Consider the following 20,373-nt stretch of genomic DNA (forward strand, 5'->3'; position numbering starts at 1 on the left):
GTGGCTAGCAGCTCTTGTATAATATTAATACTTTTTCTCGGGTCTGTATGTTGATGGAAACGGGAGATTGTACAAGGGACGCCCGATTATGCTGTTGTTAGAATTTGAATACCCCCAATACCCCTAAATATCATCGTCTCCTTTTGTCTATATAATTGTTTTGAATATAAACTTGCTTGAGTTGCAATCAATCAGTCCAGATGTTCTGAGTAGAGTTCAATGTTGAGTAGTCGTACCTTTAAACATGTGGAGCCATGTCAGTGACCCTGAGTCGTAAGATGGGCCCTAATCTCAAAGACATCCCCAGGGCTGAACCTACCATGACTTCGAGTCTTCCGAGTCCAAGTCACCTGTAGACCGAGACTGCGCACATTCACATGTGCAAGTACTTCCACTCTCGAAGCTATAGGTAGTATTTTTCATTTCTCATACTACATTCAATAGCACCGAGACTTTGAATGCATCATCTATTAGTATGATCGTCGACACGACTCCAAAGCTTTCATACGCCACCTATTCTGATATTCAAAGGGCTATCCCAATTGCATACGTTCCCAACAGTGCCCCGGGTCTAACCAAATGTCAATTGGAACATTGAAGAATGTCCTAAACCTAGGGTATGTATGTAATGAGAGACGTTAGTCTTCGCCTCTAGCAAAAACGTTACTAATGGAATGATCCTATTAGCTAACATTCTGGATTGCATGGATAGAGACGACGGATAGGGCAAATATGATATCATCTTCTCGATCTGAGATCTTGCCATCACAATTCTCGATAGTTCCAGAAATGAAGAGGCTAAATAAAATCCCGTTCATCTCTCGGATTGTTCGGATGGCTGTTTTTTTAAGGACTTGTGGCGGTTGAATGACGAACCCGGCATTGACTCTCGCCACGAGTGGATTAAACCAAATCTTTCTTAAACTTAAAATAATATTACTGGAAAATAATGTGATTTTGAACATGGCTTCGTTTCTATGTAGTCTATATCTATAATCATATGCATAACAATCTTATAATCCACGAAGCATGACCAGCACGCAACAGGAACAAGAAAGAAAAACAAATCCGCAAAAGTTCACGGGATCAAAAATCAAGAAGAAAAAGAAAGGAAAAATGTGATAAGAATCAATCCAGTCTCATTGTAAAGAAGGGAATCCTGAGCCAAGCAGGAAATAAACCAGAACATTTTAAAATCATCTGTCATCAAAGCAAAAAAAAGCACAAATACTCTAGCTAGAGCCCAAAGTCAAGGTGTACTTGGCGCTAGTAGAGCAAGAGTTGGTATCAACATCATCAGGCTGCTGGTAAGATTCCAAGCAATTGGTGTCACCAGCAGAGCAAGAAGCAGAGGTACAGCTATCATCGTTGATGGTAACAGAGAAACCAGAAGTAATGAAATCCGAATCAGAGTCGAGGTTGATAGAGGAGAGATCCCAGTAAAGGGTGTCACCTTCCATAGTGTACTCGAATTGAAGGACACTGTCCTCGTTCTCGGAGGTGGAGAACTTGATGGAGATACCGCCACCATCGGGGTTGGTCTCCCAAGAGGACTCGGTGTGGGTACCACCATTAGAATCGATAGTCTGCATGGAGCCAGACTCGGCGGAGGTGTCCCACATGTAAACAGTGGAGTCCATGTTGTTCACGATCTCCAGACTACCGCCAGAAGTAGAGGTGGAGCTAGCACTGGTGCTAGTAGTAGTGGCGGTGGCATCCCGGCGAACAGCGTTAATATGAGGGAGAGCCGCAGCGGTGGCAGCAATGATGCTGGTGATGAAGACGTTGGTGAAGATCATCTTGAAAAATGATATGTATATCAAAAAAAAGATTGGTTATAAGAGATTGGAATGTGTCAAAAGACTAGCTAGTATAGTGATTGACTTGAGACCAAAAGAAGGACGTCTGTTCAACAGACAAGAGAATGTAAGTGTCTAAAGACACGAAAAAGAAAAGAACAAGAGAGTGAAGGTAAAAGACTGGACTGGTTGAGGAAAGAAGAAACATCTTGGAGGTGCGAATCTGTTCCTATTTATCCTTTCAGGTGGAGGCGAACAACGGTCGACTCCCGATGGGAACGATGGGAACTGGACACCCCCTTCGTCATGGTTCCGCGTGGGGATAAAGAAAATAGAGAAAATCGGATGCAGATCGGATGAAGACAGATCAATAAGGTTATCTGGAGTGGATCCACATTCGTAGTTCGAAGTGTTCGAGAACATTTCATTCATTGTACGCGTAGGATCAGACTTTTTTCCAAAGTTCTAGATTTTTTTTTCCATTTTTCCTTTTTTTTTATCCATATCCATTCTTTATCACTCAATGGTACGAGCTCTTGTTCGTCCACATTCTTGACATAAGCTGTTCCTGTTCCCCCGAATCCTTTGCCGAGTAGAATTCGCCTCTCGTTAGTCGGAACCAGACAAAAATGAGAACAGTCAACTTTTACCGGATTCTGACCTCGGGAGATCAAAGAAACAGGCAAACATGATTGATCATGAGTCTAGATTTCTCCAGAATCCCCTGGCCTGATCCATTGACCGGAATTTGTATCGGTAGTGGAATAGACGTCACTGCTACCTTCCATATTGAGCAAATGAGAGTACACGTTTAGCCGTGGCAATCAACCTCTGGAGGTTACTCCTTAAGGATAACTTGAATGGCAAGACTCATTCGGGAGCGGAACGTCTATGGCAGCATACTTGAGCACTATAGAATGATCTAGAATCATTTCTGGATTCCTTTGTTGAAATATTCGCCTTCTCTATATTAGTAATGTCACCTGGCAGTGCCCAGGTGATCCATGCCATCCAATAATTTGAACATACAGTCATAATCTCAATAGAAGAAGATCGAAGCTTCGCAGTCTTAGTAAAAGAGCTGAGGGGGTTTGTAAGAAACCCGAATTCACAGTCAACTCGGGTGAAATATAAGGACTCGAACGGACTCGGACGAATTCGTCCGAACAATAGGAATTTCACAGTATAGCTTGAAGTATAAAAGGGTTTTGGATACTAATAGAGAATGAAAGACTCAAGCAATCAGAATCATCTTTCATATAAACTCTGGAATGATAATATCACAATGACAGTCAACAGACTCACCAACAAGAACATCCTCTTGATCGGCGGAACATCAGGCATTGGGTTCGCCGTTGCCAAACAAGCACTCGCATCTGGTGCAAACATAACAATCAGTTCCTCCTCCAAGGAGAGAGTATCCCAAGCGGTTCAAGATCTCCAAGCCAGCAATCCAGCTCGCGCATCATCAATCCGGAGCCAGGTGACCGATCTCTCTATTCGAGAGAATCTCGAAAACACAATCGAGTCTCTCCTGAAATTCAGCGCCGAGATCTCCCCAATCGATCATGTTGTGTTCACAGCTGGGAACGTTCCTCCACTTGTGTCTCTCCCAGAAGCCTCCTTCGACGATGTTGAAGCTTTCTTGACGGTTCGCTTCTTCGGTGCAATGGCTGTAGCTAAATACGCACCTCGATATATGAACCCCAGCAAATCCTCATCAATCACCTTGACATCGGGTTCACAAAGTCAAAAGCCGACTGCTTGGTTACCACCTGCTATTTGTGGGGCAATTGAGGGTCTAATGAAAGGGTTGGCTGTTACTTTATCACCTATCCGTGTGAATGTCGTTTCGCCAGGGTTTGTCTTGACAGGTTTGATTGATAGATTGCCAGAGGAGATGAGAAATGGATTGATTGAGAAATCTATGAAGCAGTCGTTGACGAAGGATATTGGGTATCCAGAAGATGCAGCCGAGGCATACTTGTATCTTATGAAGGATCATTTTGTGACGGGTGCTACCATCGCTACTAATGGAGGTGTGTTTTTAGTTTAGCTGAAATTTGAAAGGTTGATTGAATGAATTATTCCATATTAGATCAATCTCCCAGCGTCTATATTAGATACAAGCCCTGGAGGAGCTCATAGACTGAGCACATAATAGTAGTAGAAGGGATCTTGCATCTGCTTCTACATAGAAGCACTATTGGGTTTCAGATTCAAGTGTTTCCACTCTGTATAGTCATAAAATCCAAATTTTCTTAAAGAAATCGAACGTCAGCCAAGAACTCTGAAACATCCAAGATGTTCTAGATCAGGCACAATTCATTCTCCTTCTATATTGATTCGAGAAATTTCAACTTCTAAGGTTGAAAGTCTAGACTCTCGTGGAAATCAGAGCAGAGCCGAAGTTTGGTTGAGCGGGTACAGGAACAGATGACCAACGTATCAGAATCAACCATCATAAATTTCATACCCTCCATCGATAAAATTAGACTGTCGGATCAGGCTATGAACAGCCAGGTGGCTGTGGCGATGAAGACCCTGATCAAATGGTGGCAATGGATATCGAAGTTCCTGGTAAACGGATTCAGGTCCCATTTTTGACAAGTTCACCAGATTTTCCATATCCAAAATCATCTTCTCCGCAGCAGCCGACTTGGCGAAAAATCGCCTTAGAACGGATAGCGCGACATCAGCGGTCTCGGTTGCACTAGACCAATTATTCTGTCTATTCAGATCTGGTGCACAAGGCAGAAAGAGTGTCAAGCGGGTCGCGTGGTATGCGCACACAGCGACGTAGGGTGGAAGTAACACTGGGAGCGGGGAAAAGTCTAGAATTCCACGAATAATACAATTAATATTCAGGACATGTTCTTGACATTTTTCCAGAGCCTGAGTTTTGAGATCATGGTCGATAGAATCTGTGATTATTTTTGGGGCAGCTCCGTTGTAATCTGGTAGGAATAAGCGGTACAAGTCACAATGTGCCTGGTTCCAGGTGATGGAAATCTGAAGATAGCGCACAAACCAGCGCGAGCTTCTCATCTGGGCTACTTGGGCCGGCGATGAAACCCGGTATTGGAAAGAAAGCTCGACATCTGTCTGGAGTCTCCACAGGTCGTTCTGGATTTCCTGGATGAGTCCACTCAACTGTGTGAGTGGTTGTTCCGAAAGAGCAAGCTGCCGCGTAAGCCGCATAATATCCTTCGAGATTTTGGCAACACGAATGCACGCCGCAAATAGGCTGCAGCCTTCTGCGGAGTCATTGTTACCCCGCCAGAACCAGTTGGTACCCGGCGTAAGTGTAAGCCGGCCGTCGCGGAATGCTGCTTCTGAACAAGGAAGTCGCTGGTAGATAACTGCATGGGGGATGGTTTCGTATTCGGGTAGTCCGACGGAGAACGAGCCATCGATAGAACTCAAAGCCCATAGGACTCTTCGTCGGGTCTCTTGGGCGATGAAACTCAGCTCGGGCCGTTCGTGGTTGAGTCGCAGGGCAGTGGCTCCTCTAGCGGCCAGCCCAGCAAGCATGTAAGCTCGTGAAAATCGCCCAACTTGGATAAAGTAATGAATCACGAGTAGTAAACATTGAAGACAAATTATGTCGGGTCTCTCTAGTTGCTTCCAGATGTGTGTTTCCACCTGCGCTATCCGAAGCTGACACTCATCCGAGTAGCCTGGGTTCGGTGACAGGACCTCTTTGACCACAGCAGCAATCGAGCAGGCTAAATTTTGATTCAGTGTACCCTCAGTACAGTGTTGTCGGATGGATGGCTCATGTAAAAAGGCGTATAGAGGAATAGGGTAAAGATATTTGAAATAGTCATCGACCCTCTCCTCTAATTCCTTGCGATGGATAGCCTGCCCAGATCTATGTCACTGTTAGTAGATAGTATCGAATAACTAGACAGTGAAATTCAAAATTACACTGACATCTCTTCATTCCCATCCTGACCAACGTTGTCCTGGTCTGGTGACGAGTGATGCTGTGCCTTGTGGCCAAGCCGGCTTGATGAGCCCGGGTATCGACATGGCCTTCGTCGTCGCTGACAATTGGTACATTCAGGGAATTCTCCTGAACATCGTGCTTTCTGACGATGACATTCTGTGCACGCCTGGATTCCTCGACGTCGGCCAGGGTGGTCAGTCTGGACTCTGGAGTCTGCGCGCACGACAGAGTCTCTGTCCGACACTTTTTGAAAGGAGCAGTTGAAGGAAAGACGTTCACAATTTCCACATTGATCTAATCGGCGATCACATCGAACCTAGTATTGAATTAGTACTATGCTGATGTATCAAATACTAGTATTGGTAGATGTCAACTAATATCGCGTACTTTGCGGCACCGGCATTGGAAGCATGGGGGACGTTGAGCACGGCCCATGGAGGCGATACCCAAAAGGGCTAAATAGGGATATTGCAGTCCATACACAAGTCAATAGATCTTGGCTTAGACCTCAGGTCAACTGGTATCAGCAACAAAACATAGAAACTTCAAGTTATGCTGGTCATCGGCAAAAGTACAGGTTAGTTTTCTTGCGGGGCCTAGAACTGATGCCATCCGAGGCCGAATCACATCATGAGGTCTAAGGGTGCAAAACTTATATCCCTCTCCAAATGAATGTTATTGAATGTTTTTTTTTCAATTCAAACTTGAACTCGCGTAAAAATAGTACAAGTAGTAGTAGTAGAGATCTACTAATTGTTTGAATCTTACCAGTTGACTGGATAATACTAAGCGGCTAAGCCTATAACATGATTGCCGAGATAATATTATGATGCAACATATTAAATCAATGACAATTAATTCAGTCTAATATACACCTATAATAAGACTAAACCGAGTATAATACCACCAACTAATAGGATCTTGTGATATCTTTCTCTTTACATCACCATTAACTATTCCACATCGTTGATAGGCGCGTGATCATTTTCGGCCCGACTATTTCATCCGGTCCCACCCGGAGCATCTTCTCTTCGCCGTTAAGAGTAAAATGTCACGATCAGACGACCCCCTAATGCATCATCTTTCCTCGCCTACATGAATCCGCCATCATGAAGTTCTTCGAAAACAAGTTCACCTACGATTATTCTTTCCCTGCTGTCTCTCTCGCTTACTTCCTCCGTTACCCAAACCCCTACTCCCGTCATGTCTTGACCACGGATGTGATTGATCGCTACGTCGATCCTACTACCCAACGTCTCCATACCACGCGACTCCATCTGAAGAAATCTAAGGTTCCATCCGGTATCTTGAAGTTACTTCCCAAAGGAATGGGTGGCTCCGACAGTTCCGGCCAGAGTTATATCCTCGAAACCACCATCGTCGACCCGAAAGAAGGCTGGATGGAGACTGAATCGCGTAACATGGAATGGACCGGTATTCTCAGTGTGGTGGAAAAGCAACGATACCAGCGCATTCACTTAGATGACGAGGTTCGTGCCCTTGATGGACTCTCTATGGAACACAAGGAAAAAACCACCGTGCGCACTACCGTCACTTTCAAATCTCGACTCGGCCAGGGTAAATTGCTAGGATGGAAGAAGGCGGATCATGATGGAGATGAAGACGCTCCCAAGAAGGGTTTCTTCTCGTCGCTGTCTACTGCTGGTATCCAGCGAACCATCGAGTTGATTGGAGTCAGCCGCACCCGGGATGCCGTGCTGAAGAGCAAGGACGGAATGAACGTGGTGCTCGAACGTCTACGCAGTGGTGGAATTGTCGGCGTCCTGGAAGGCATGCGACGAGACCGTGAGGCATTGGGGCTGGACCTACATCTCAAGCGCATGTAAATGGTGTATGGGAATACCCTTCAGGACCACGCCTATTGCGACAATGATCACAATTAGGCCCCCCGGGTATAACGTTCTCGCTCATTGCGAAACGCATCTTCTCACCCATCTTTAGGCTATTCTTTCACATTTCCTTTTCAGCGCGGAGTTATGGAGTCATGGGCATCAACGGACACTCTCCCACGACAAATATTTTTGATGGTTTGATTTCTGAATTCGAAAACGACAAACACTCACTGTTGGTCTTGCATATCTGAAGCATTTGCTCTATTGTTGTATCATAGGACGCACTTGGGAATGAGCCAAGTTATGAAATTATCTGTACAATATGTATTAACTTATCAGCATGGACTTCTTTTTCTTTTCATTTTGCATTTCTCATTGCAATCTCAATATTAATTTGAACCTCATTTGCATAGTAGATCTATACGTGAGTACTGAATCTGGGGTAGTCACCTGATTTCAAGTTTATGCCTCGGGCATCCGCGTGAGGAGACACGTCCCAAAGAAGTGGAAGGCACCGACATCTATCACTGGAGTTTATACTGATCACATCAACACTTTGCTCACTTTGACACTCCACCACTTCTCAACCAACACCACTGACCACTGAAGAAAATCAGCACTTTCCATCCTACTTTGGTGAGCATATATTGCCTCACCTATATTTTGGAGAATATCACGCTAACCTATTTCAGGAAATACACATGATCCCTGTCAACTACCCTCAGGCTACATGGACTCGGATTGCCGAGACATAGGCCTCCGGAATATGGATAACATAACACCACAACAGGGCAGTGGTGAAGGCGCCACAATGTATCCGGACCAGCAAGCTCGTCTCACTTTTCAAGCGTTCCCGTTCATGTTGCCGATTCCTAAATCGGAGGATACTCTAGAATCCACGGCAAGGAAGCTCGATGGCCTAGCTATTGCTATTCGCAATGGTGGCAGCTTGACATTGACGAATGGATCGGTATCCACTCCACAAAGACACAATGCCGAAGACTTCGCCAAGGAACGGATGACCGACATGGAATTGATCCAGTACAACGAATGGAAACAAAACACGTTCTCGCTGCCACACATCAACTGGGAGGCAAACCGCTTACCTGTGAAGGCAGCAAGTTCAAAGACCTTCTCCCAGCGCGCCATGGCCATGAACATTATCTGGGGCTGTCAAGTCGCATTGCCCGAGAATGCTGCATGGCTCTCCAACAACATCCCCGATATCCTGCCATTAGTGAAGGCTATCACCAAACTCCTCAGTGCTCAAGCCCATCTCGAAGTCTACGACCCACACTCAAGATTTACCGACCAGGAAGTTGTGGAGATCCAAACACTCCAACTCATTACTGCCACCGCTGAAGAGAACGTGACACGGGAAAGGGAGCGTGTGCGTCAATTAGCCCGCTGCATCCAGGAGTCACAGACAGTGATTAGAGAACGCCTCAAGAGTCTGAAGAAGTAGCAAGATCTCTTTATGTTTACTTTTTTTCTGCTGTTCTACTTAGCCGGCTATTCCGCTTTGTTTTGATCTTGATTTAGCTCTTGATTTCCCCCATGTTATTTTTCCCGAGGTGAAGGACAGGAAGATATGATTTTATGATGCAAACGAATCCAACGAACTTTCTTCTGGCATTTAATCATGCTCAGATTTCAATCTGTCTTAATATTGTTTTATGAAATGGGCCTTGTATTTGGATGTCTTCGTATTCGCTGACAGTGTTATCTAGAATTTGTACGAGTACGAGAAGTTCTCATCAAAAAGTCAACCAAAAAGTCAACCGCCAAGATCAGACCCTCATGTACCAACAAGACCCAACCTGGATTGGCAAATACACTCAAGTTGACATATCCACGGAATCCCTAAGACCGTGTGATCTCACCAATAAGAACCAGCATGTTTCATCTCAGCCCAATCTATGACGCAGGGCGATATGTGTAAGGGCTCCTGTCGGAATGCGCCGAGTGGGTTGATTGGATCAACCTATTACGTCACAGGGATTTACAGGCAATTCATTTGAGGTTCCTGGTGATTGACAGGAGAATACCCGGACTGATCATCGTCTCAGATCTGATACCGCAGTGATATTCGCTATGCAGCAATAAGGGCCGGAACTATCGACGGCCTATTGCAGATACACAAAGCAGTAAATGCAGTAACAATCTGCATCGCAAAGCCCGGTGTGACCAAGACTGTGTCTCTACTTGCCAAGCATAGCGGTCTCTCTCCGTATGGAATACTCAAGAAATTCATTTGGGTATACTCCATACTTCCGTAATAAGCGCCAGAAAAAAAAAGATAATTTGAGTGAATCCAAGGTTTGGTTGAATTTTTTTTTCTCTCTACCCGAGCTCATCAAAATCAGCGCTTGTACCATTTTCCGCCCCCCTCGTTATCTCTTTTTGAACCCTTATTTTTCTCTTCTAGTGGGAACTTAAATCTGACAATGATCTTGGTCTAACAAAATTAACAGATTTAATAGGTTCAAGGTTGTGCCAGCCCAGCTTTTTTCTAGGCTGAGATACACGAAATTGGCAGGGTTCAATAGCGCCACCAACAGGAAGGGGGAATGGGGCCACAACAAGGGTCCTACCCAAGACCAAATAGGGCCTGAGACTATGGATAATGGATCGCATGCTGCACCTTTGGACCCTCTTAATCCGAGCCTTCAAAGCCATCTGAGTGGCTGGTCCCTGCTGAGCTCTGCAACCCTGACTTGGATCGCCGCCTAGATTTGCCTGTTTTAGTGGCGATAATGCGGGGACTGAGCAATTAGCGCGTTCTCGGCGAAAGAAAAGAAGAAAATGCGAGAGATTCCAGTCATGAACAATGCTGAGAGAAGAAGAAGGGGGGGAAAAATAAAAATCCAGGCGACATTTCTTGGAGTATCACACTCTGAGAAACGAAGGTATCCCGAGGTACACTTCGTACTCTGTCGTGTTTATCTCCCTGTTTCACCGGCCATTGATGGGAATGCTCGGAAGAGAGAATCCCTTTTAATCTATTTATTTTAATTTTCCGGATTATTTCAATTATTTCCAACCCTTTTAGGATCATTTCCTGCATGTTGAACGCCGTGGCTGCACCGAAAACGAGGCTCCTCCCTGGTTTTTGACCTTCTCCCCGGAACATCCATTCCTTGCACAACTGGGACTGGTTCTTTTCATTTCCCTCTAATCCACTCCCAGGACCCTTTTTTTCTTCTTTGCTTCTCGTCTCTTGGTTGTAGACTCCACCGACTAGTGAATTCCATTGACTTGACTGGTTGCTAAGCGGACCCAGTCGATTAGGACAGGGTCAACTTGAGTTCCTTAGTGCTGCGGGGACTGTTTCCCTGCATTCGGGTCGCCATAAGTGGGCTATAATTATCAGCGTCGGCCGTTTTGTCATAATTGTTTAAAGATTTCCCTCCTGGTCCACTCCAACCTTCCTATACCGACTTGCTCTACTGCTATGATCCGTTGAAGACGATGAACCTGGAAACCGTCGTGCTGACCAGTCACTGCGCGCGTCGTTCCAGTTAAACTGAGGACCTGACACGGTCGCTCTGGCGGTCATAATTAACACCCCTTGTTGCTTTCGATCGTGAATTATGACCCTATATCCAGGCCTTGGGTGCCTTACCCAGCTCTGGATAATTTTGGTCGCGTTGGGACTGGTACAATGCGGCTCAGCACAATTCTGCTCTTTCTGGAATAGTGGATGCATCGACCCTCTCGCCCAGGCTGCTGTATCCTTTCAATTCGAACCTCTATTCGCCGATCCTCTCACCCTATACTATGCTTTCGACTCCAGCTTACACGGGAAAGGCGAAGGGCCTATGACAAAGACAGCATTTTGGCTCGGATATAAAGATAACAACATCAACCCATACGCCGTTGATATGAACCGTACTTCGGAGATTGCTCTACGCGTGGGGAATCTAACAGGCACTCCATCGGGACCAAATAACGGATGCGATGGTATTTGGGGTCCCCATTGTTCCCAGGATATCCAAACTGCTCTACAGACCATCATCTTCAAAATCGCTACATCGGGTGATTATTATACTCAACCTTTAGCAACAGCATTGGACCAATTCATCGTCAACCAGCCTGAGTTGCCTTCCTGCGGAGCATCTGTCTTCGATGTTGCTGCCATCCCTGTGCAGGGTGGGTTTCTCAGTAACCATCGATATGTTGTCTGAAGCTAACTGAACTATCATCTAGATTTTGCATATGAGCAGGTCCCTTCGCAAGAGGTTACCATAATGAAGGCAGGCGCGGGATATCATCCTTGGCAGGTTTGGTATATCGATCAGATGACGGACATCCAACAAGCCTCGCAGGTCGCCGTGGGGATCGCTAGTCGTGCCCCTAGCTTTGGTGATCAACCCCCGCTTACGCCTAATGAGATTCAAATCGAGCTAGTCTGTCTACAAGCACCACAGGGGCCATCCGGATCAAAGGACAATGATTGAGATTGATATTGTCAGGGCACTTCTATTTCGATAGCCCTTGTTTCTTATTCTCTCGGCAGATGCCACGGCCTTATTCCTTCTCCAAGACAGTATGACAAGCTGGTCCTCAACTGATCCTCTTTACATGCCATCACCCCAGCTGTGTGTTAGCTGCATATCAGCTATACGGAGTCACTCCATCGATGATGCGAAGTCACCGATGAAGCCAACACTCGACCAAGCACACTCATGGAGAGCGCTACAAAGTGGGCCAGCTATTATCAACAGGCTTCAAATCCCCGGCACCTCGGAAATCCTCCAGAATATCAGCCTGTTCACTCAACATATGTCGATCCGTCTGGATACCCAGTCTCGCAAGACCGCGCCATCTTTCAAAATCCTCCGGATTCCGCTTATCCCCGTGAGCATCCGCTGCCTTTTCCCAATGCCCTTTGGAGAAACCAAGCAGTGTAGTGATTTTCCGGCTTGCGATATCATACACCAGTGAACAGATAGTTCCCGTCTCTTCCAGCCAGTTACATTGCCACAATTCTCCAGGTCGAATGCATTGGTAGTCGGCGGTTTGGAAATTGATTCGACCTGCCATTGGACCTCCGTGGATAGCATAGTTGATGCGATCTTCATTTTCGAACCACATCTCATATCGCCATGTCTCCGGCTTGCCATTCTCGTCCTGTGCCGCATAGTCATAAATCAGGTGTCGGTCACGCAGGTCGGCATCGAATGTGGACCCTTCTAGGGAAGGGTGAACGGGCATGTTGGATGTTGGGTTCGTCAAGCGGTTCGAGTTGTTGGACGTGGATGAAACAACACTTCAGTGTTCTAAAAAGGTACAAGCATGTATCACAGATTTTCGGGGCGTACATAGATCTCCAATCTGGACTTTAAATAATAATACAAGAATTCCTCTGGTCCGCAAAGTTCCTCTCTTCTACCAGGAGGCTTAACTTGAAGTGGGCCCTTTGCGTCATAGACTCCTCGTTCCAATTACTCTAGTCCAAGACCAGACCTCAATCTAACTTTTCCAGCTATACTGAATTTCCAAAGACAGAAATGACATCAATATCTTCAAGTCAAATCCCGGCAAGTCTACTATACAGCCATACCCTGACCATCGCGGTGCCATGAAATACATGTGTTTACCCTATATTTCGATGCCCAGCCTGGTGCATACAGAACGACAGAGATCATCCCAAATGCCATTTTGCCAACTTAAAGAGACTTGAACACTATCAATCACTGGCACTCACATCTCTAATTCAAGTTCCTCCGTCGACTAATCTCCTCAGTCCCAGCCGCCTTCTCAAAATCAATCTCTTTCCCCAGATCCACTCTCCTCCCAAGTGCCCTCCTAATAGTCCACTCCTTACTACAAACCTCCTGCTCTGCAACCTGTAACTCCGGAATATTACTTCCATCCAATCTGCGTAAAAGAACCTGATCCTCAGGCCTAGCAAAATAAACCAAACTATACCTCATGTAATCCGCCTGAGCACCAGGAGGGGCATTAACACGATGAATATTGGATCTCAATAATCCATTAGTAAATTTGACCATGGCATCACCAAGATTAATCACCGCAAATCCTGGCATCGGACGAACATATACCCATTCACCTTCACTTCCATTTGCAGGTAATTGAACCTGTAAACCACCAAGTCGATTCATCAGAACTGTTATTGAACCAAAATCTGTATGTTGACCCAACGCTACCCTTCTATCAGAGAGAGGTTGTGGGGGTGCTTTAACCCAGCGGACTTGATCACCACTTGGAGAGGTTTGACGATGGAGATTCGGGAGTATGTTTGGTTGAAGACCCAATTTATCATTTAGGATTTTAAGGATGAGAGTAACGATTTTGTGAGAGTTTAACATGAAGGATTTGAGGAGGGGACGGGTTTCTTCCTGTTGGAGGATATTTGGTGCAGGGAGTTGATTCGATATGCCCAAGATATCATCTTTTGATGCCTATAATTACAACTTGATTTAGTATTGATAATAGCGATGCCAGTAAATTCACAAGATTGATGCGGATCATAATAAAGACTTACATTATAGAATTCATTTCGATCCAAATTCCCATCTGTATCAATCACCGCAACTCCCTGTCCCTTATACCCAAAGTAGGAGTTCTGAGCACTGAAGTCATGCTTCTTTTTCTCCTCCAGACTTAACTCGAAGAGTGTCTTCCCAACATTAAATAGCTCATCTGTATCTCGTAGCAGAGATGCTCCAAGCTCTGAGTCCCGGAAATCGAGATAGAAGAATCCGATATCAACTGATGCTTTGAGAAAAGTCGGTCGAACTCGGTGGGGTCTCCTGATAATAATTTCCCGAGTGAAAGTTGGAGGAGAGGTGCAGTTGGGACGTCCGTAGGGAATGGAGGGAGGTTTGGGAAGTTCAAGATTGACTCTTTATCGATAGAAGACATTTTGTGATGGGATCATAGATTGACTGATTTGAGCTTTCAGGTATGTACTGCGTCTTGTTCATTTCTTCATAATCCCTTATATACTAGTATGGGCGTTTAGCTTTGACATAATGCGGGGAGAGGTGGTAGCCGAGGAGCACAATGTGCCTAGGCAGTTACTAATAACTGATCAGAGTAGGTAGTATATTGATTTAAACCAGTTAAAACGTTGTAAATTTCCAGAAATGACAATATGCAACTTCATTCAAGTTACTCATTCCACAATATCGTAGACAAGATTGGTATATAACATTCAAAAAGCGCCGCTTCCACCACATGCCCAAGAACTTGAAACGACACAAGAATTCCCCAGAATTCCCACAAAGTGCAAAGAAACGTTAAACTTCAAAAATCTCACCCATTCCCACACCGGCTCCCTCAGCACCAGCACGACTATCAACCAGATCCAGTCGCCATCCATTCCAGTCGCGCAGTTTCCGCTTGGTATCACGGACCCATTCCACCCGTTTCCGGGCCTCCTCCTCAGCCTGGGCACGACTGAACTCCGCCTCATCGAAATCATCTTCCAGATTCTCTTCGGAGAGGAGTTCAAGACTACCACGTGTTGCAGGGGCATGATGAAGTGGGTTAGAAGAGCCAGCTCGGGCGCGATTAGAGTTGTTATTGTTACCACCAGTGAACGCAGCAAATCCACTAGATAGAACAGTCGAGAAGGAAGAATGGTGTTGCTGTTGAGCCATACTACGACGACGAGCGTGGTCTGGACGACCTCCAACGAGATCAACGTCGTCAAAGGCATTAGCTGCGGCGTCTCCGGCGGAGTAGTCCAGGTTCTCTTCTGAAAATGGCTGGCCTGCAAGTTCTTGACGCTTCTCTTGCCAGACACCACGGCGTAAATCGAAGACTTCTCCTTCCAGCTCCCGGATGCGACGTTCAAGACGCTGACGTTCCTCATCTTCGAGCTCGTCCAGGGCTTCGTCATCTGCTCCGCCGGCATCTCGCTTGCGGATGCGGTCACGTTCTTCACGGAGTCGGAGATTTTCGTTCTCAATGCTGGCTAATTTCTTCCGAAGAACAGCAGTCTCCTTATCCGACTTCTCGGTCTCACGGAGACGGGTTTGGTGACGAGCCTCGGATTCTTTGTGTAGATTACCCATCGCCTGGAGTTTCTTCTCCAGCGTGTCAATCTTCTTGTCTGACTCTGTTTTCTCGTTCTTAAGATCCTCGACCTCCCGCTGGAGACTCTTGATCAGAGTCTCTGTAGAGGTCTTATCCACTCCTTCTTTGACAGCCTTCTCGGATGCCCGTGTCAGCGCTTGCTTCGTATCAGCCAGCTCACGCTCGGACTTCTCCAGAGCACCCTGACTTTGAGAGACCTTCCCTTCCAACGCAGCGAGCTGAGTCTCGTGCGCACTATCGGAAGAAGAGTGGGAGTTGATTTGAGCCCGCAGATTAGAAATTTCTAATTCCATAGCCTCAATAGTAGCCGATTTTGACTCGAGCTGGCGCACAAGATCAGCCGGTGGAGAGTCTGATGGAGGTGGGATAGAAACACTGGCATTATTACGGTGTGACCGGGATTGAAGCTGTGAGTTTTGTCGTTGTAGTGAGGCGATTTCCTCTTTCTGTAGGAGAAGAATATACAATTAGTCCAGGATTTCTTTTGTGATAAGTTACTCCAGAATTCATCACAAGCACATACCAATGACTCGATACTCGCCGCCTTCTCCTCCGCTGCCTTTAGCTTCTCCCTTAATTCCGCTCCATCAACGCTCGCCTCTCGGAGATCCTCCAATTGATCCTCTGTTTTCTTCCAGCGCGTCGTCGCATCACCGAGCTCCTTCTCAATGCGCTTATTCTCCTTTTCCAGTTCCTCAATCCGTGTCGACTGCTTACGGAACACTTCGTGCACTGAGTCCCCGTCTCCAGTCAGGGGTGGTAGTGACTGCGGGGGCGATTTGAGGGATGCTGGAGAGGGCGAGTGGCTGCCCTGGGATACGGAGGTTTTGCGGAAGGATGAAGAGCGCATCTTCGACTGGATTGATAGCGAGGGTTGGCGTCCATGGCCTGCGCGAGGGGTATCTAAACGAGCAGGTTGCGGGTCGGCCTCAGGGTCTGGAGAGGTAGGCGCGGGGGGGCATGGGTTCAACGGGTGATTCTGTAGATTCATCTTGTTGCTCTGGTGACTGAGCAGGCTGAGATTCTGATTCTGGCTCCGGTTCGGCTGGTGTCTCTGTACTAGTCTCTGCGGCTGTATCTTCCTGCGACTTGTCCTCGGCGGGGTCATCTGCTGGAGGTTGGTCTGCTGTGGACGCTGCAGCCTCAGCTTCCTCTACCTGATCGGACTCCTTGGATGAGTCGGCTTCCTTTGCTGTATCGGTGGCGGGAGTGGCCTTCTTGTTGGCCTTTTTCTTTTGTTTTTGGAGCTGGGCCACCTGCAAAACATTAGTATATTAGAGCTGAATGACAAGTCAGAGATGGGCAAACGCACTCTTTTTTTAGCAGCGGCCAGCTTCTCAGCCTTGATGCGCTCCTCCTCATCAGCCATGACGAATATTGATCAAGCGGAATGCAATGGAGTAAGTAGTGGGGAAGAAATGAAGTGCACAGGGAGAATGGACAGCTTTCCCCATTTGGCGCACGGACCACATACAATCTACACGGGTCGGCGCCACCAAGAGTTATACAGGTACGATGTAGGGAGTACTATCGAGTATTGTCTTGCACTGTCAAGTTCAAGTACATCAAAGGCTTCGAGCTGGACTCGAGTCTGAGATTTGGGTACTCGGATGATGAACAATGATCTAATGTTTGGCCCTCTTTCAACGGATCTCTACACGTATAACATCAGACCAAAGGCAGACTCAGAGTCAAATTTGAAATTCAAATATCAGATATATCATTAAGTGTGTTAACACGAATTGAAGAACAAAAAAAACTCAATAACGAGGCGTATTTCATATCATTCTTGCCTTGAACGCCTCGTGTGGATAAGAGATATGCAGGTTGAATTGCGCCACGGGTCCATAATACCATCCGAACGCCTCCAGCTTGCATAAAAAAACAAAACAGAAAGAAAAGAATAAAACATAAATATAACTGCCGGTCAACGGAAGAAGAATTAAAGAAGAGATTCCGAGTAAATATACTCAAGGTTAAGTTAGACCTCCATAGTATCCATCATCTCCTCACTCATGGCACGGACCATGCCCTTACTACCAGAGCGCGAGCGCATCTCCTCATCGCTCAGCATAAACTGATCCTCATCATCCAGAATCCGAGAGGGTTGACCTGGGTCAAGCTCATCATCACTATCAGCATGACGAAGAGACGACTCCGCCCGACTGCCAAGCCAGTAGCGGGTGCGCTTGCTGGAACTCAGATCCGGGGTGAGGTAGCCATCGTCGAAGGTGCGCTTTCCAGTTGGGGTAGCAACGCCCTCGTCCGGAGGAGTATGGCTGAGGATGGGGATAGCTCGAAGATAGAGATAACAGACCCGCTTGCGCAATGGGTTGAAGAAGAAATAGTGCAAGCTCCAGATCGCTCCATCATCCGCGTCCGAGGGATCCTCCTCAGGAGAATACGAGTAGACCGAACATTCCTTCAAGGACATGTGCTCATCCATGGTGCGCCACATTCTGGGGCCCCAGGATCCAGTTCCTGTATTGTATGACCCGGACAGGGTTGCCGGGGAGGAGGGAGATAGATCGATTGATTCGCGAGGTCGAAGATTGTACAACGTAGAGTTGACTGTATTCATGACTCGCTTGAGGTATCTCTCACGACGGAAATCGGTAGGTCGGAGAACATTTGAGAAATCATAGTCGGGATGACTGGCGTTCAGTGTTGCAATTAAGTAGGCGAACGTACGACGACTCGAATGCTCACTCAGGGGCCCAAACGGACTGGATCGGGAAAGATTCAAGGCTTCAGCAGCATCGTGAGCATTGGGAGGGGACAAAGAGGCAGACAACCGCAGGATTGACTCATATTGCGCTTCGAGCGACTGTTCGATGTGGTTGTACAACTTGCGGTCGGATCGGGCAGCCTTGGTCGTGTACAGATCGCAGGCTCCCACGATATGGCAATCGGCGGTGTCGAAGTTCAAAGAGCCCGTAACATCCTCCAACTCTGGTAAAGGAAGGAACTAAAAAAATCAAGCCGTTAACATCACCGCATGTAGAAAGCAAGATGGAGAATCGGTCGGATCCTATGACTCCCCGACCGATATCCGTCACCGCACCACCACACTAGGGGGGGAAGGAGGCAACCACCAACCTTCATAACTGCGAGTTATATGAAATATCCAGCACTTTCAAGCAGTAAACCCAGAATCCGATGAGGAACTGGATAAATTGGAGAGGTGGTTGACGGATTGATAGTTGAACAGGGAAGATAAGGCGCGCGCCGAAGACGGAGACGATATGACGGGTATGGGGGGGATTTCACGATAACCACACAAGAGTGTGAAAGAAGGCGAAACTGACGAAGGGGGTGAAGATTAGGTAGAAAAGAGAACGGGGAGGGGTGGGAAGTTGATCCTTTCTTCAATGAACTCTCCTCCTCTTCTTCGTCTCTCACAGTCACAGTGACTTGGGGGTCAGTGATGCGGGATCACGTGGAGACCCCAACCAGTGAGAACCCGCACTGACCTCACGGTGTAGGCTAAACCCATGGTTCATCCTCTAATCACAATCCAACTCGGGCCAAGTTGCGGGCCACATCTTCTGAGTCCTGAATCGGCATTGTGGTATTATCAGTATCAAACAAATCGCTAAGAATAATCAAATTAAAAAAAAAAGAAAAGAAAACAAAGAAGACGAGAACACCCTATACTACATGATCTTGGTGACCACATCTTCCTCAACCTGGGGCAAATGCGCATTAGCCCGACTGCGCAAGGGAATGGAGTAATTTGTGTAGGTAGTACACGATAATGGGAATGAATCAAAAGGGGAATGGGAGAATATCTAAATCCAAGCATCATGCAAAGATAAAGACCAGGGGAATCAAGTAGATCCAAAAGATTCAGGGTATCAAGGTATCAAGGAATCATCAGGGAACTCACCTCCATATCTTCAAGACTGTCTTGTTGACTGATGCAACGAAGTACATTCTTCTTGCTGCTCTCTTGCATCTCTCCAGCCAGTAGCAGTTCATCCAAGATGAAGTAGGCCTTCTGGAAATTAAAGATGATATCCAGCTCACACACATTTCCATAGTATTTGTCCATCTGTTCCACGTAGCGGTGCACCACCTCCAGGGTGATCAATTCGTTATCGGTAGAGGAGCAGCCCGCAATGAAGAAAAGGGAGGCATAGCGACGGTAGACAACTTTGGAGTCTAAAGAGATTCTCCTTGATTAGTTCGGGGGTATTCATCGAGAGAGAGGGGGAAGCTCGGGGAAGTAGACGCCACCTTTGTATTCGAGGAAATTGCACATGCGGGTGCGACGCGACAGAACCAGCTGGGTCACATCTTTAATGATCTTGGCCTTCTCCTTAGGAGAGAGTGGTGAACCACTTAGCCAGACGCTAGAAATCAAAAAGAAAAAAAAAGTCAGTGGTGAGGGTCCCGGAATAAGGGTGGGCCACGAGGGCACATACCACTTTGCCCTGGCGGGACAGAAGAATCAGGTAGCTAGAACATCAACATTAGCGATAAATCGATTGGCCCATAGAAAGCTCATGGAACTGACCTGATAGGCATGATGGTGGGGTTGTTGAGAGAGAAGGGAAAGGGATGGAGAAGGGGGGTTGAAACCCGTGGCGGATCCGAGCTCTGGACAAATTATTCACTGGTGGAGTCTGAGATGATAGCCCCGCCGAGCCCTAAATAGAGGAATTTGAGCAGTTGAGAGATGGGAGAGATGAAGAAG

At 46.7% G+C, this 20,373-nt stretch overlaps 11 protein-coding genes across 11 annotated transcripts; 4 read left to right on the top strand and 7 right to left on the bottom strand.

The window, feature by feature from the left end:
* Positions 1 to 1,232: 1,232 nt before the first annotated feature.
* N7483_009370 (uncharacterized protein) lies at positions 1,233 to 1,799 on the bottom strand (the record flags this gene model as incomplete). The annotated part of the gene is made up of 1 exon (XM_057092797.1): positions 1,233 to 1,799. The coding sequence occupies one exon, from the start codon at positions 1,797 to 1,799 to the stop codon at positions 1,233 to 1,235; it is 567 nt and encodes a 188-aa protein (XP_056943971.1).
* Positions 1,800 to 3,084: 1,285 nt separating this feature from the next.
* On the top strand, positions 3,085 to 3,855 carry N7483_009371 (uncharacterized protein; the record flags this gene model as incomplete). The annotated part of the gene is made up of 1 exon (XM_057092798.1): positions 3,085 to 3,855. The coding sequence occupies one exon, from the start codon at positions 3,085 to 3,087 to the stop codon at positions 3,853 to 3,855; it is 771 nt and encodes a 256-aa protein (XP_056943972.1).
* A 398-nt stretch (positions 3,856 to 4,253) lies between these two features.
* Positions 4,254 to 6,186, bottom strand: N7483_009372 (uncharacterized protein; the record flags this gene model as incomplete). Its single annotated transcript, XM_057092799.1, has 3 exons — positions 4,254 to 5,673; positions 5,736 to 6,067; positions 6,139 to 6,186. 3 exons carry the CDS (start codon positions 6,184 to 6,186, stop codon positions 4,254 to 4,256), a joined length of 1,800 nt encoding a protein of 599 aa, XP_056943973.1.
* A 674-nt stretch (positions 6,187 to 6,860) lies between these two features.
* N7483_009373 (MSF1 domain protein) lies at positions 6,861 to 7,598 on the top strand (the record flags this gene model as incomplete). Its single annotated transcript, XM_057092800.1, has 1 exon — positions 6,861 to 7,598. One exon carries the CDS (start codon positions 6,861 to 6,863, stop codon positions 7,596 to 7,598), a length of 738 nt encoding a protein of 245 aa, XP_056943974.1.
* An 817-nt stretch (positions 7,599 to 8,415) lies between these two features.
* N7483_009374 (uncharacterized protein) lies at positions 8,416 to 9,069 on the top strand (the record flags this gene model as incomplete). The annotated part of the gene is made up of 1 exon (XM_057092801.1): positions 8,416 to 9,069. One exon carries the CDS (start codon positions 8,416 to 8,418, stop codon positions 9,067 to 9,069), a length of 654 nt encoding a protein of 217 aa, XP_056943975.1.
* A 2,128-nt stretch (positions 9,070 to 11,197) lies between these two features.
* Positions 11,198 to 12,064, top strand: N7483_009375 (uncharacterized protein; the record flags this gene model as incomplete). The annotated part of the gene is made up of 2 exons (XM_057092802.1): positions 11,198 to 11,756; positions 11,814 to 12,064. The coding sequence occupies 2 exons, from the start codon at positions 11,198 to 11,200 to the stop codon at positions 12,062 to 12,064; spliced, it is 810 nt and encodes a 269-aa protein (XP_056943976.1).
* Positions 12,065 to 12,302: 238 nt separating this feature from the next.
* N7483_009376 (uncharacterized protein) lies at positions 12,303 to 12,821 on the bottom strand (the record flags this gene model as incomplete). The annotated part of the gene is made up of 1 exon (XM_057092803.1): positions 12,303 to 12,821. The coding sequence occupies one exon, from the start codon at positions 12,819 to 12,821 to the stop codon at positions 12,303 to 12,305; it is 519 nt and encodes a 172-aa protein (XP_056943977.1).
* Positions 12,822 to 13,318: 497 nt separating this feature from the next.
* On the bottom strand, positions 13,319 to 14,557 carry N7483_009377 (putative oxidoreductase, 2OG-Fe(II) oxygenase family; the record flags this gene model as incomplete). Its single annotated transcript, XM_057092804.1, has 3 exons — positions 13,319 to 14,032; positions 14,116 to 14,476; positions 14,544 to 14,557. The coding sequence occupies 3 exons, from the start codon at positions 14,555 to 14,557 to the stop codon at positions 13,319 to 13,321; spliced, it is 1,089 nt and encodes a 362-aa protein (XP_056943978.1).
* Positions 14,558 to 14,872: 315 nt separating this feature from the next.
* Positions 14,873 to 17,043, bottom strand: N7483_009378 (uncharacterized protein; the record flags this gene model as incomplete). The annotated part of the gene is made up of 4 exons (XM_057092805.1): positions 14,873 to 16,120; positions 16,198 to 16,681; positions 16,764 to 16,930; positions 16,987 to 17,043. The coding sequence occupies 4 exons, from the start codon at positions 17,041 to 17,043 to the stop codon at positions 14,873 to 14,875; spliced, it is 1,956 nt and encodes a 651-aa protein (XP_056943979.1).
* A 612-nt stretch (positions 17,044 to 17,655) lies between these two features.
* Positions 17,656 to 18,779, bottom strand: N7483_009379 (RNA polymerase III-inhibiting protein MAF1; the record flags this gene model as incomplete). Its single annotated transcript, XM_057092806.1, has 2 exons — positions 17,656 to 18,642; positions 18,774 to 18,779. The coding sequence occupies 2 exons, from the start codon at positions 18,777 to 18,779 to the stop codon at positions 17,656 to 17,658; spliced, it is 993 nt and encodes a 330-aa protein (XP_056943980.1).
* A 760-nt stretch (positions 18,780 to 19,539) lies between these two features.
* Positions 19,540 to 20,204, bottom strand: N7483_009380 (AP-1 complex subunit sigma; the record flags this gene model as incomplete). The annotated part of the gene is made up of 3 exons (XM_057092807.1): positions 19,540 to 19,838; positions 19,914 to 20,029; positions 20,194 to 20,204. The coding sequence occupies 3 exons, from the start codon at positions 20,202 to 20,204 to the stop codon at positions 19,540 to 19,542; spliced, it is 426 nt and encodes a 141-aa protein (XP_056943981.1).
* Positions 20,205 to 20,373: the final 169 nt, after the last annotated feature.

Source organism: Penicillium malachiteum (assembly GCF_028827825.1).
Source record: "Penicillium malachiteum strain IBT 17515 chromosome Unknown utg000004l:1.0-4883003.0:1.0-4884900.0, whole genome shotgun sequence".
In the NCBI taxonomy this organism is placed as follows: Eukaryota; Fungi; Ascomycota; class Eurotiomycetes; order Eurotiales; family Aspergillaceae; genus Penicillium; species Penicillium malachiteum.